Genomic DNA, 13,383 nt, shown 5'->3' on the forward strand with positions numbered 1-13,383 from the left:
TCACTCTCTCTCTCTCTCTCGGTTTAACACACTCTCACTCCCTCAAATGGCCTAATCGTGACTTCCTGGGGAAAATGTGACCAAAACGTCAAAATGTTTGACAGAAAGGGGCACACATAGACATATAAAGGTAGACGCCTCCTCCAACTCTGGGGCATCTGCACCTGCGGGTGCCATTTTTGGGAAGGCAAACTGCCTATAAAAGTGACTACTGGCCAATCACAGCGCGTTTTTTCCGGGACTTGTCAGAATCTAGTTGTATAAACTAGACACCTATACACATACAACTAGATTCTGACAAGTCCCGGAAAAGACACGCTGTGATTGGCCAGTAGTCACTTTGAGTGGCAGCGTGCCTTCCCGAATATGAACTGCAGCGGCCAATGAGGTATCTAGGTTTCTATATCTATGCTTCCGCACTCCAGGAATGCGGAAGTGCCGCAAAAAAAACCCTGTTAAAACGACGGAGGCGCGCCGTCTAAAGCGGACTTGAACCACGAGAGGCACCGCCGAGCGAGACGCCGTGCCGAGCGCTGTGAGGTCCGCTTCAGCCGAGCTATGTCCCGATAGGGACAGAATCGTAACTCAAGTCCCCCCCCCCTAGTCAAGGGTACCCCTTGAAGTCACCCGTTTACCGTCTCGGGGGAGTGAGAATGCGTTGCTCAAGTTCAACAGAAGTTGTCAAGGCTGTTCTGTTCTGTTGTTGTGGAGGGGGTGTGGTCAGTCACCTGGTCAACAGGGCTCGTCCCCCCAGGGCAGCGGGGCAGCGGACCACCAAGGCTCTGGGCCTCTGTTGCGTTAAGGAGGACCCTCCCTCTCGTACGAGACATACCGGGGGTCTACACCTTCAGCCGCAAGCTAGCGTAGAGGCTAGCTGCATCTATAAAGCCTCAGTTATGCTTTAGTTGCGTGTCGGTGTGGAGCTCAGTAAATGGCAGATCTACAAGCTCACAACGCTCGTGGATCTACTATTTACGGCAAGCAACACCAGTGTGCAACTAAGTATGAATCAGGCGTAAGTTGCAACACCCTCCATCGACGGCCCCATTCAGTCCTATCAGATTGTATTAAACAACAAGTTTATCGTCGTTTAGTAGAACAATCAGATAGGACTTCATGCTGTTTCATGAATGGAGGCGTGTCAGTGGAGGGTATTGAAACTTAGATGCAGCTAGTAAGTTGCTGGCGGCTGCTAGTCTACACCCTGGAAAGCGACCGGGGGGGGGGGGGGGGGGACGACTGGATCCAGCCACACAGGGGGAGAAGGGGGGCTTTTGCATTGCTGCCAAAGTTCAAGTTTGGGGGTCTGGGGGGGGGGGGGGGGGGATGGACATAAACAAAAAGGGCAGGTGGAGAAAAGAGCTCGACTTGGATGTGCCTACAGCAGCCAGCTGCTCAAGAGCCTCACGACAGGTCCTGAGGTGTCCAGGTACGCATGTCTGGATCCTCACAACAAGTCCCAAGGTTCTCCATGGGTTCTCAAGAGTCAAGAACAGTCCAGAGAGGGTCCAGGAAAATTCTGGAGCTTCATGATAAGTCCTGAGGTTCTCCGAGAAACTCTAGATCCTCGCAGCAGTCCTGAGGTATCTCTGAATCCTCATAACAGTCCCAAGGCTCTACAGTTTCTCAGAACTTAACAACAGTCCTCAAGATTCTCCAGGAAACTCTAGATCCTCACGGCAGTCCAGAGGGTCCAGGAAATAATTCTGGAGCTTCAAGATTAGTCCTGAGGTTCTCCAAGAAACTCTAGATCCTCACAAACAGGCCTGAGGTCTCCAGGTCATCTCTGGATCCTCATGACAGTCCCAAGGTTCTAAAGTTTCTCAGAATTTCACGACAAAGTCCCAAGATTCTCCAGGAAAACTCTAGATCCTCACGACAGTCCAGAGAGTCCAGGAATCTCCAGAGCTTCGCGACAATCCTCCGAGGTCTCCAGGAGCTCAGATCCTCACGACAAATTCCCCAAGATCTCCAGATAACTCTAGATCCCTCACGACAGTTCTGATGTCTCCAGGTATCTCTAGAGCTTCAGGACAATCCAAGATCTCCAGGTTAAACTCTAAGATCTTCACGACAGTCCTGAGGGTCCTCCAGGAGCTCCGACTCTCACGACAGTCCTGACGTCTCCAGGTAACTCTGGAGCTTCCTGACCGTGCTCCTGTCCAGGGAGCAGAGGTCAAAGTCAAAAGTAGTGTTGGTGATGTGGAAGTGTCCCGTCTCTTCGATGAGGTTCACGATCTGGAAAGAAAGGAAGAAGAGCAGAGGTGCAAAGGTGTCAGCAGAGAGAGGCACGTACTGTCATTTTAAAAAACGCTTTTGGAACAACATATACGCATTTGTTGAGAGCATGACGTCTCTTGCTTGTTTCCTCTCTCTCAATTCAACAGGGGAAGTTCATATGATCTCGTTTTCCCCCAGGTTCAGGACGCTTAACCCATTAAGACTACAAATGCCTTCTAAATCCTAACAGTTTTCTGAAAAACGTTTTAACGTCAAGGACGCCCAAAATGACATGTATTTGGCCGCCGACCCCATCTCAAAATATTTTGTTCCAGGGACTCCCAGATTCGAGTTAAAACTTTTCACTTAAAAAAACATATATATATTGAAAGTTTGCACAAATTTTCAAGATTTTTCAAAACTAGCAGATCTACAAGCTCATAGAGTGGCACAAAGTGACGCAGTATGAGCTTGTATATCTGCTATTTTTGAATAGCCAAAGTAGTAAAGTAGTAAAATGACACTGATGCTTTGCTTTCACAGTTTTAATGGGTAAAAAAAAGTTGTTTAGTGCGACGACGTCTCTTGCATATTTTCTCTCTCTCTCAATTCAACAGGGGAAGTTCATATGATCTCGTTCCCCCCCAGGTTCAGGACGCTTAAGGGGAAAAATGTGTTTTATTACTGAAGTGGAATGCCCTCCCTTCAGTCATGAAATCCCTAAATTCCATAGCAAGATAAAAACAAATACCTTAAATCATGGCTTCATCTCAACACTAACTGGTCATAGTTAGATCTGACTGCAATGGATTCTTCTCTTACTGTACCTCTACTCCTATACTGTATGTATTGCTTCTAACTTTATAAGGATTTCATTTTCTTTGTTTTATGGTTGTCTGTACAGTTTGCTGCGTGTTGTTCTATGTCTCAAAGTGGACCACAATGGAAACCAGCTTTGGCTTTATTTTGTGTGTATAATCCACGTTGGCATTTCTTAACCCATTAAGACCCGGAACACATCGGTGTCATTTTTAGATTTCTTTGGCTATTCAAAAATAGCAGATATACAAGCTCATAGCGTGGCACCGAGTGCCACGCTATGAGCTTGTAGATCTTCTATTTTTTTTTGTTTATTGTGGAAAATTTGTGCAAATCTTTGAATATATATTTTTTAAAGCGAACATTTGTAAAATATTTTGTTCCAGGGACCCCCCAAAAGCAAAGATTTGAGTTACAAATGTTCGCTTTAAAAAACATATATATTCAAAGATTTGCAAAGATTTTCATGTTTTTTCCAACATTTTTGAATAGCCATAGAAATCTTAAAATGACACGGATGCGTTCCCGGATTGAAAGGGTTAAATGGTGACATTGTTGTGATTTTTTAAACTGCCAATACAAGTATTCTATTCTATTCAACAGAAGAGCTCCAGACCAGAAGGCTGGAAGCGGTTTCAGCCGGTGGTCTGGCATCATGTTTAGTCCATTGACTATGACTCACATAGTATACTGTATACGACTGGCTGCCAGCATCCAAAAGCTTACTGTGGTTTGTTTGATTTTTTGGAGGAAGCCACTGGATTCTGTTCATTTCACTAATTAACAACAACAATCAGAGAAACGTTACCGTACGTGGTAACAATATGCTCATTCATTCACATTCATAAGATGGTATGAAATCCAGCAGCATGTTTTCGAGATCAGGATCCACTTGGAAATCTACGAAAGTCTTTGCAGCCACCCATCTGACCACTTAACACGGCAGCCCAATTAAGTGGTCAGAAAATGCTCTCTCTCTCTCTCTCTCTCTCTCATTCAGGTAAGGAAGGCAACATTTTAATAACTTTGGAGAAAAAGTAAACAATCACAAAAATGTTAAAATAACTCATAGCGCGGCACTCTGAGCATGGGGGTCATGGGGGTCCCTGGAACAAAACATTTTGAGATGGGGGTCCACAGCTAAATACATATCAAAAATTATTTCTAAATCCTACCAGTATGTTGCTATATCAGTGGTGCTCCAACTTTTCCATGTCAAATGATATGTATTTGGCCGCGGACCCCCACCTCAAAATATGTTGCTCGAGGGACCCCCAAAAGCACAGATCGGAGTTAAAAATGTTCGCTTTAAAACATATATTCAAAGATTTGCACAAACTTTCCACGATTTTTCAAAAAATAGCAGATCTTCAAGCTATGAGCTTGTAGATCTGCTATTTTTTAATAGCAAAATACATCTTAAAATGACACGTTCCCGTGTCTTGATTAAATTGCAAGTAAGAAGAGTCTTCATGCATTTTTATGATGCCCACCATTGCTCTCCTGCACAACTGTCAACAGTAGCAAATCAAAAGACAAAAGCCTTACTTACTGCCAACAGGCAGCACTAGAGGGAAAACATATCGACATCCAGTCTTAACCCATTAAGACCGGGAACACATCTGTGTCATTTTTAGATTTATTTGGCAATTCAAAAATAGCTTATCTACAAGCTTCTTTTTTTTTTATCGTGAAAATGTGTATATATTTTTTTAAAGCGAACATTTTTAACTCAAATCTTTGCTTCTGGGAGATGCTACAAATGTCTTCTAAATCCTAACAGTTTGTTTAAAAAAAAACTTATGTTGCAATATATCAGTGGTTCTCAAACTTTTCATGTCAAGAACCCCCAAAATTATATGTATTTGGCCGTGGACCCCCATCTGAAAATATTTTGTTCCAGGGACCCCCAGAAGCAAAACAATGGTAAAAGAAAAGAAAGGTAAAAATTTATATTTACTGTATATTCAATGATTTGCACACATTTTCACAACTCTTTTTTCAAAAATTGCCAAAGAAATCTAAAATGACAGACGTGTTCACGGTCGTAATGGGTCGTGTTCACGGTCGTAAGCAATAACAGCGAGTTCAGCCGTGTCGCAGCTGGAGCACAGGTCCAAGTCTTTAAGCCTAATTGATTGTTCCGAAAATAGCAGACCTACAAGCTCACAACGTGCCGTTGTGAGCTTGTAGGTCTGCTATTTTGAGTGTGCGTGACACCGTGGTGCGACGGAGTATATGCATGGGGCTTTAGTCTGCCTACTCATGTGGGACAGGAAGTGATGCAATCTTATCGTGAGCATTAGTGAGGACCAATTATATCATTGCTGTCGGGCAGAAACCTCTTAAAGGGATAGTTCGCCCCCATAATGACTTTTTTTTCCCTCTAGCATTTACACACCCCATGGAGACTTGAATTCATGGAGATTTATTTTATTTTTGTCGCATTCCTAAGCCAATAAGTTGATGACCGGCGGCGGCTCCGGTAGGAGACTCAAAAGTGTCAACTTTGAGTCTCCTACCGGAGACATTAGCATCTTACCGCCGGTCGTCAAATTATTGGCTTAGGTATGCGACAAAAACTAAAACAATAGCCATGAATTCAAGGCTTCATGGGGTGTGTAATTGATAGAAAATAAGCATTTTTTGGGGTGAACTACTACTTTAACTCCATATTCTAACTTTTAGTTTGTTTGCAAATGAACTCGATCATACTACAGCGCCACACAAAAAAAGTAGCAGGTCCACAAGCTGGAAACCAGCTAATAGATCTGCTACTTTTGATGCTTTTGAATTTGAATCCTGAAAAGTAACAGTTTTGGACATTTGGAGACGATATGAAGATAAGGTTGAAAGTGGGCGGAGTGCCCCTTTAAGGCAGTCTTCTTGTTTTCTTTCACGATGCCCCACTGTTCTCCTGTCTGTGCCAACTGTCAACAACAAAGTCGGCGTGTTGCCCTCAGGCATCAGCCCTAAAAGTAAAACATATGGACATTTGAGTCTGCATCAGCCAATGCCAAGAGACAAGAGGAGAGGGAGGGAGGGAGGGGAGACCCTGTTATTAAAAATTTAGTTTCAGCTTCGCCCAGCTGATGACTGCTCAGGCGGTCATGATGATGAACACACAGAAGGAGCAGTTAACTGTTAGGGGTTGAAGTGTCTTGGCTCAGGGACACAGCTTGCAGCCCGTTGGCCCGAATACAGCTTTATTCTGTCTACTCACGCTTGCTGGTAGACAAAGTCATTAACCCATTAAGAGCGGGAAAGCAACCACTTCAACCATTGTTTTATACTTTGGCTATTCAAAAATAGCAGATCTACAAGCTCGTGGCGCAGCACCGAGTGCCGCGAGACGAGTGCCGCGCCACGAGCTTGTAGATCTGCTATTTTTTAAACATCTTGAAAATGTGTGCAAATCTTTGAATACTGTATATAACATTTTTTACTCAAATCTTTGCCTCTGGGGGTTCTACAAAATGTGTTCTAAATCCTAACAGTTTTTTGAAAAAAACATATGTTGCTATAATAATATCAGTGGTTCTCAAACTTTTTCATGTCAAGGACCCCCAAAATGATATGTATTTGGCCGCGGACCCCCCCCCCCCAAAGCAAAGATTTGAGTTACAAATGTTTGCTAAATATTCAAATATTTGCAAACATTTTCCAAGATAAAAAAAAAAAATAGCAGATCTACGAGCTCGTATGAGCTTGTAGATTTAGAATGAAATCTAAAGAATTACACAGATGCGTTTCCCGGATTGAATGGGTTAAAAACTCAATTAAAGGGAAAGGCAGGGCTGAAGGAGAACCACACTATGCTGGCAGAGGGATGTGGCGTCTCCCTGGCATGGAGGCCTGCATGTTTGGTGGTGGTGGTTGGTTGGTGATGGAAGGCAGGAGCAGATTACCGGGCCGTAGCCAGGGAGAGATATTGGTTCCAGGCTTGCCTGTGGAAAGGAAGCCGGGCAGGAGGAGGAGCAGGGATGGAAGTACTTAAATCTTCTTTTAACCCATTAAGACCTGAAGCCGATTCTACAAATGTTTTTTGAAAAAAAATGTAAAACATTTTCTTTCAAGATTTAAAAAAAATAGCAGATCTATAAGCTCATAGCGCGGCACTCGGTGCAGCGCTATGGAGCTTGTACATCTGCTATTTTTGAATAGCCAAATAAATCTAAAGTGACACAGATGCGTTCCAGGTCTTAAAGAGTTAAAAGTAAAAGTAGCAATGTCACAATGTAGGGATACTCTGGCCGATATTCTTTTTTTAAAGTAGTAAAGCAAAAGTACTCGTGAATGGTCCACTTCACTTAATGTTTTATGTTTCATGTGTTTCCATGGGTTCATTTCTTGTTGAAAATAGCTGATCTACAAGCTCGCACGACCGGCTATTTTCAAATAGCTGTGTAAAGTACAACATAGATTAACCAAACATGTCAAATAATTGTAGCAGAGTAAAAAGTACAATAGTTGCCTCTGAGATGTAGTGGAGTAAAAGTATAAAACACGGAAATACTCCAGTTAAGTAAAAGTACCTCAAAATTGCACTTTAAGTACAGTACTTTAATAAATGTACTTGAGTTACTTTCCACCAGAGGTGGTTGGAACGAGGAGAGGATCTAACCTGATCACTGAACACTACAAAGCACTCGCTTCCCCATATGGAACACATTTCTTCACCCTCTATCCCTGTCTTTATCCCTCTCTCTCTCTCTCGTAGGTCTTCCCGTAGAACAGGAGTGAGTGTGAGAGAGAGACTTGACCTATTGTTATAAACCCAGAGAGTCGCCGTGCTGAGCATTGCGATGTCTGCTTCAGCCGACTCAGTGCCGTTTGAGTTCAATCGTAACTCATATACCCCTCTAGTCAACATGCGCCTTTTTAGTCCCCCCCCTCCAGTCAAACGGTTGACTTCTTGGGACGTCTATCCCAAGAAGTCACCCGTTTTGGGAGTGAGAATGCGTTGGGTTCACTAACAAATGTATCCCGGTTTTCACTACAATTTAATAATACTCGATTTTGAGGCACTTGCTGTACAATAGAGCCTAATGTTCTGTTCTGATGAAAGGTGCAGTCAGTTTTTGTGCTCAGGGCTGAACTAAGTGTCCCTCATTCTGATGAAAGCGGCAGGTGGAAAATAAATAAATTAAATAAAATAACAAGTCCAAAACGTGTCGAAAATAGCAAAAGCAGTCGCAATACACGACGCGTTTTCAGCTTGAAGATCGGCTATTCTTGCTACTTTTGTATGACACTGTAGTATGATGAAGTAGGGGCACTAATTTACACAAAACAATAAGATAAATACAGTTTAAATTATGGAGATAAGAGGTTTCTCGCACCGACAGCGACGAAATCCAACCCTGGATCTTAAGTAGAAAATCAACGCTGGCCAGTGGCCACTATAGCCTCTTCCTCGGCTGTGCTGTAGATGTTTAGAACGGAGATGGTATCTGTTACGGCGCTCTATAATCTGCAGGCTTCATCTGGAAACAATGAATTATTTGGTTAACCTCTTTCCACCCAAAGCAGACCACGTGCGTTCCTTCCTCCTCGCTTATATTGTCGAGGCCTATCGCATGACACAGCATTAAATGCATCTTCCCGCTGGTCGTCTGCCAAGCTCGATCGGCCTCCACTGCTCTCTCTCTCTCTCTCTCTCTGCGTAAAGTAGGCTACATTTACGCAAGTGCTGTAGTACATTTCGAGGTACTTTTACTTTACTTGAGTATGTCCATTGTTCAATGCTTATTATTATACAAATATTGTACTTTTTTTATACCATTACAATTATGTGACAACTTTAGTTACAAAGTTTATTCCAAAATTGCTGATATACAAGCCCGCAACATGCGTTGTGAGCTTTAGACCTGCTATTATTTTGTCATTGCCACATTTTGAACCATTTTTGAAGTTTTACTTTGGACTTGTAATAGACAATCTTACAAGACAAAAAAAATATAATCTGAGTACTTCCTCCACCATTGTTTCTCTCTCTCCCCCAGTGAGGAGTGTAGCTCATTGGAGGGGGGGTTGGGGGTTTGAAACCCCATCCAGAACGGCCCCATCGATGCGTCGACGTGCGGCGCAATCAAGCTAATCCACCCCCGAGTTCAGCAACCCGTTGTTCCGCCTCCCCACGGTTTACCAGACATGGAAATGATTAAGTCAGCAGCCTTCCGCGCACTTACCCCCCCCCTCCTTCCCCCCCTCGCCTCTCCTCCTCTCCCACAGATTGGAAAATGAGTGCATGTCATACAAAACGCCTCACATCTCAAAAAGAGACCCCATGCACCGCCGTTACTCCCTCTAAAAGCTTTCCTCCCGAGTTAACGTAAAGCTCATAAGACGCCGGCGGTACAACGCCGTGCCAAAGTGCTGTCCTACCTGAGTGAAAGCAGGTACCCACCCCTTGGCCTTCGCGTGAGGGACCGAGGAGGCGGGCTGGCTAGCTGGGTGACCATACAGTAGTTTCAAACCCCCCAAAACCGGGACCCTTAACCACTTATAAGCCAATACAAAAATTGCTTTTATTTTCTTATTTTCCAAAATTGGGGAAATGGTTATACATTTTTTATGTCCGGTGAAGTCTATGTTTTATTCCATGTTTCTGGTCAGACTGAATTAAATGCACACAATTTCCTTTTGGAAAACATAGATTACTAGAGGTTCGGGCCGCGTCTAGTAGCCTGGCCCGCACATCGGAGACAGAGACAGTAGAGTGTGTAGACGTTCATTGCAACAGCGGTGCTTGTTTTTCATGTATGTGGCAACACCTGGAGGTGAAAACAAAACCGAAACTTAACTTTGTATTGACAGAGAGAGCATGGGTCGAGTGACCATAAGTTTGTATTGAGAGAGAGAGCATGAGGACCCGTATGAGAGTAGATGGTAAACACACACACACACACACACACACACACACACACACACACACACACACACACACACACACGATATCTTGGGGGGCCAGTCAGTGGCATACATTTGCCAAAAAAAAGCTGCATCAAATGTTTTTCAATTCAGTATAAAATCACATGCATGTGGAGCATGGCCCACGGTGGGGGGGGGGACCTTCTGAAAGCCTGCCCACTGGGCCGTAGCTAATCTGCTGACAGAAAGCAGAGGCTTGGAAACCCGTTCTGGCTAAAAAAGCTCTAGTCACTAAAAAGGTGACAGTATACGTCTGGTGGAAAATAGCTCTGGCGAGTTTGCATGAAAATTGTGTACAGACTTGGCAGTCGAATTCTCGAACTAGTAGTAGCCACTCCCCCCTCCCTCCCCCTGAGTCTGTAATTGGACTAAAAATATCACATGACTGGCTGGGTTTGACTAGTAGTGGGGAAGCATCCCTTCCAATTAAGTTCCCAATTCATTGTTTCTATCCCCTTTCGTGTACCTCATTTCGTGTACTACACTAGATTGAATACACCTCGACAAAAACAGCAGCTGCTGTTTTCAAATGTTTGCATTTGTCACGGTTTGTATTCAAATCTGATCTCCTTGTTGTTTCGTCAACTCAGAGTAATTCTTTGATTATTCTCTTTGCGTAGTTTCCCCTTTTCTCAACGTTTTAGGATTACCCTGTTTAGTGGCAATTTAGTGTTGTTGTAGCAGTAATGCAAGACCACTTTAGGATATTGACTGATTTAGCTGTCCCAATTAATGTCCCATATATACCCTACTATGGGGAGGGGGGGGGGGTGGTGTTACACAGACCACTACGGTAAAACATCCACAGTCTCCCAACTCATCCTCTAACAGGCCTATAAAGTGTTAAAATCATCTATAGTAATAAAAGCCTGCAGTTTCAGAGTTTTTATTTTAAAGTTCATTCTAGGCATATGGTGCAGACGCAGTGGTTCCTAAAGTTTTAGGGCTCAAGATCCACTTCGTGCCTCGTTGCGAGCTTGGTGATCTGCTATTTTAACTACGTCTTAAACGTTTTTTAATTTTATTTATGGACCTTTTTTTATTTGATTTGATTTGATTTATGACATACTTTTTTTTTAATTGATGAAAAGTCCCGACCCACTGTTTGGGAAACAGTGGCGCAGAGAACATGAAGGCCCTTCTCACAAACCCAGTGTGGGTTCTGGGTAATGAGGTGTGTAAGTAGTCCTGCGAACGTTTAGGCTGATGAGTCTGTCTGATGTAATAGTGGGAACCATTTATCTTTTTGTTTGTCAATTTCAAAATGAACTGATTGGAGGCTGAACTTTCTTGGGTTGGGTTTATTTACTGTAGGCGTTCGAGAAAAATAAAAAGCCAAGCCAAATCGTGGAACGGAGCATAAATAAACAGCTGTGCCATGCGTAAACACACAGGTCAGCAGTTGGGTTATTTTTTCAAGTATAAAACACGCTTGAGTCACTGAAAGTCTGTCGCTGTCATTACCAATCTGCTGTCCTTTTCTGTGTCATTACAAGCTGTTATACAGTAATATGTGTCCCTCTCTCATTGTCATTACAAGCTGTTACACAGTAATATGTGTCCCTAGCAGGACTTAATTAATGCCAGAGCTGGCGGAGCTTGGCTCCGAAACCACCCTCCCACAATAATCACTTTATTATTTGCTGTTAAAAAAGTTGCGCCAGTGAGCCGTGTGTGTGTGTGAGAGTGAGTGAGTGAGTGAGTGAGTGAGTGAGTGAGTGAGTGAGTGAGTGAGTGAGCGAGCGAGCGAGCGAGATCCATGCCATGGATTCATATGCGCAAAATGAAACTCGTCATGTTATCCAGCAGCTAGTCGGGGGGAAATGGCACTCATAGGCGCACATTTTAAAACAAGATTTAAAACAATAAATATCTATATATATATGTAATATTGTAAAATATAATCATTTACAAATTAAGCACTGGTTCCTAGCTTAACCCGGAAATAGTTTTGTCCCAAATGGTCATTTGCTTTTGGAGTAGCCGAGACTGGAGAGCGAGTGGGCTCTCCAAGCCGCTTGGATCGAGTGTAGGCTTCAATCTGTTCTCGTCCTCTTGCCGAAGTGATGAGTGCCTATCTGTTCTGTTATTGGATGGACCGTCTCTCAGGCTATGGGAGGGAAACCCATGACTACGCCGTCTGGGAGATGGGGTCTAAAAAAACAGCGTTGCCGTGTCGCGGACTTCAAAGGGATGTTTTAGAGCCGACGAAACTTTGTTCTGCAAGCTCATATATTAAAATGTAAACATAGCGTGCCTGCATGCGTGTGTTGAACGGTTTGAGAGTAAAAGTGTCCCATTTGATTAAACTGCAGACACTGAAGTGAGTTTATATATATCATTCTGAATAACAGTGATCTAAGCTACTGAAGCAACAAATTAAATAATGGGTTGATTTTTATTTATACAATCATGCTGTTTGTTGAGCGAGAATGCATGTAAAACAGCTCAAATAGGCCTATGAGAAATACAGCATCTACTATACAACATGACATGCAGGAGTAACAAATGAAGGAGCAGGAGTGAGAATTTGCAATGTGGCTGTCAGTCCAACCTGCTTGATTCCTCCGGACTTGCATATAATCCCTGCATATAGTCCCGCCTCCTCGCTCGGAGGCGGGACTATATGCACGAGTAGAGTGAGCGAGTGGAGTGAGCGAGTGTTGAAGTTGGGGTATTGGAATTTGACTACTGTCTCTGTGTCACTACAACCTGTTACACAGAAATATGTGTCCCTCTCCCAGTGTCATTACAACATGTTACACGGTAATGCGTGTCCCTCTATCATTGCCATTAATACCAACCTGTTGTAGTATGTGTCCCTCTCGGAGTGTCATCAGTCTTCTATGCAGTTCCACCAGCTCATCAAGGTAAGCCTGGAACCATATCAACATGTCAAAAGCATTCTCATGTCAATGCATCAATTTACAAGTAAAGAATAATAACAGAATAATTCACAAGATGTCTCTTAACCCATTCAATCCGGGAACGCATCTGTGTCGTTTTAGATTTTAGCTATAACCATTATTTCATACTTTGGCTATTAAAAAATAGCAGATATACAAGCTCATAGCGCGGCATAAAGCGAACATTTGTAAAATATTTTGTTCCAGGGACCCCCAGAAGCAAAGATTTGAGTTACAAATGTTCGCTTTAAATATATATATATATATATATATATATATATATATATATATATATATATATATATATATATATTCAGGATTTGCACACATTTTCATGATTTTTCAAAAATAGCAGATATACAAGCTCATAGCGCTATGAGCTTGTATATCTGCTATTTTTGAATAGCCAGATAAATCTAAAATGACACGGATGCGTCCACGGTCTTAACTCATTCACTGCCTCTGACGTAAAAAACGTATTTTTTTTCAATTACCAAACCTGCCT

The 13,383-nt window shown here is 42.9% G+C and overlaps 1 protein-coding gene across 1 annotated transcript in view; it reads right to left on the reverse strand.

Annotated features, from left to right (window-relative positions):
* Positions 1 to 351: 351 nt before the first annotated feature.
* mllt3 (MLLT3 super elongation complex subunit) overlaps positions 352 to 13,383 on the reverse strand; it is a 102,847-nt gene continuing 89,815 nt past the window's right edge. The window contains 3 exon segments of the mRNA XM_080451216.1: positions 352 to 1,192; positions 1,254 to 2,238; positions 12,777 to 12,848. Of these exon segments, the coding sequence (XP_080307342.1) occupies positions 2,107 to 2,238; positions 12,777 to 12,848 (204 nt within the window). The 3' untranslated portion in view covers positions 352 to 1,192; positions 1,254 to 2,106.

This window comes from Gymnoscopelus braueri (genome assembly GCF_963280865.1).
Source record: "Gymnoscopelus braueri genome assembly, chromosome: 15".
Classification (NCBI taxonomy): domain Eukaryota; kingdom Metazoa; phylum Chordata; class Actinopteri; order Myctophiformes; family Myctophidae; genus Gymnoscopelus; species Gymnoscopelus braueri.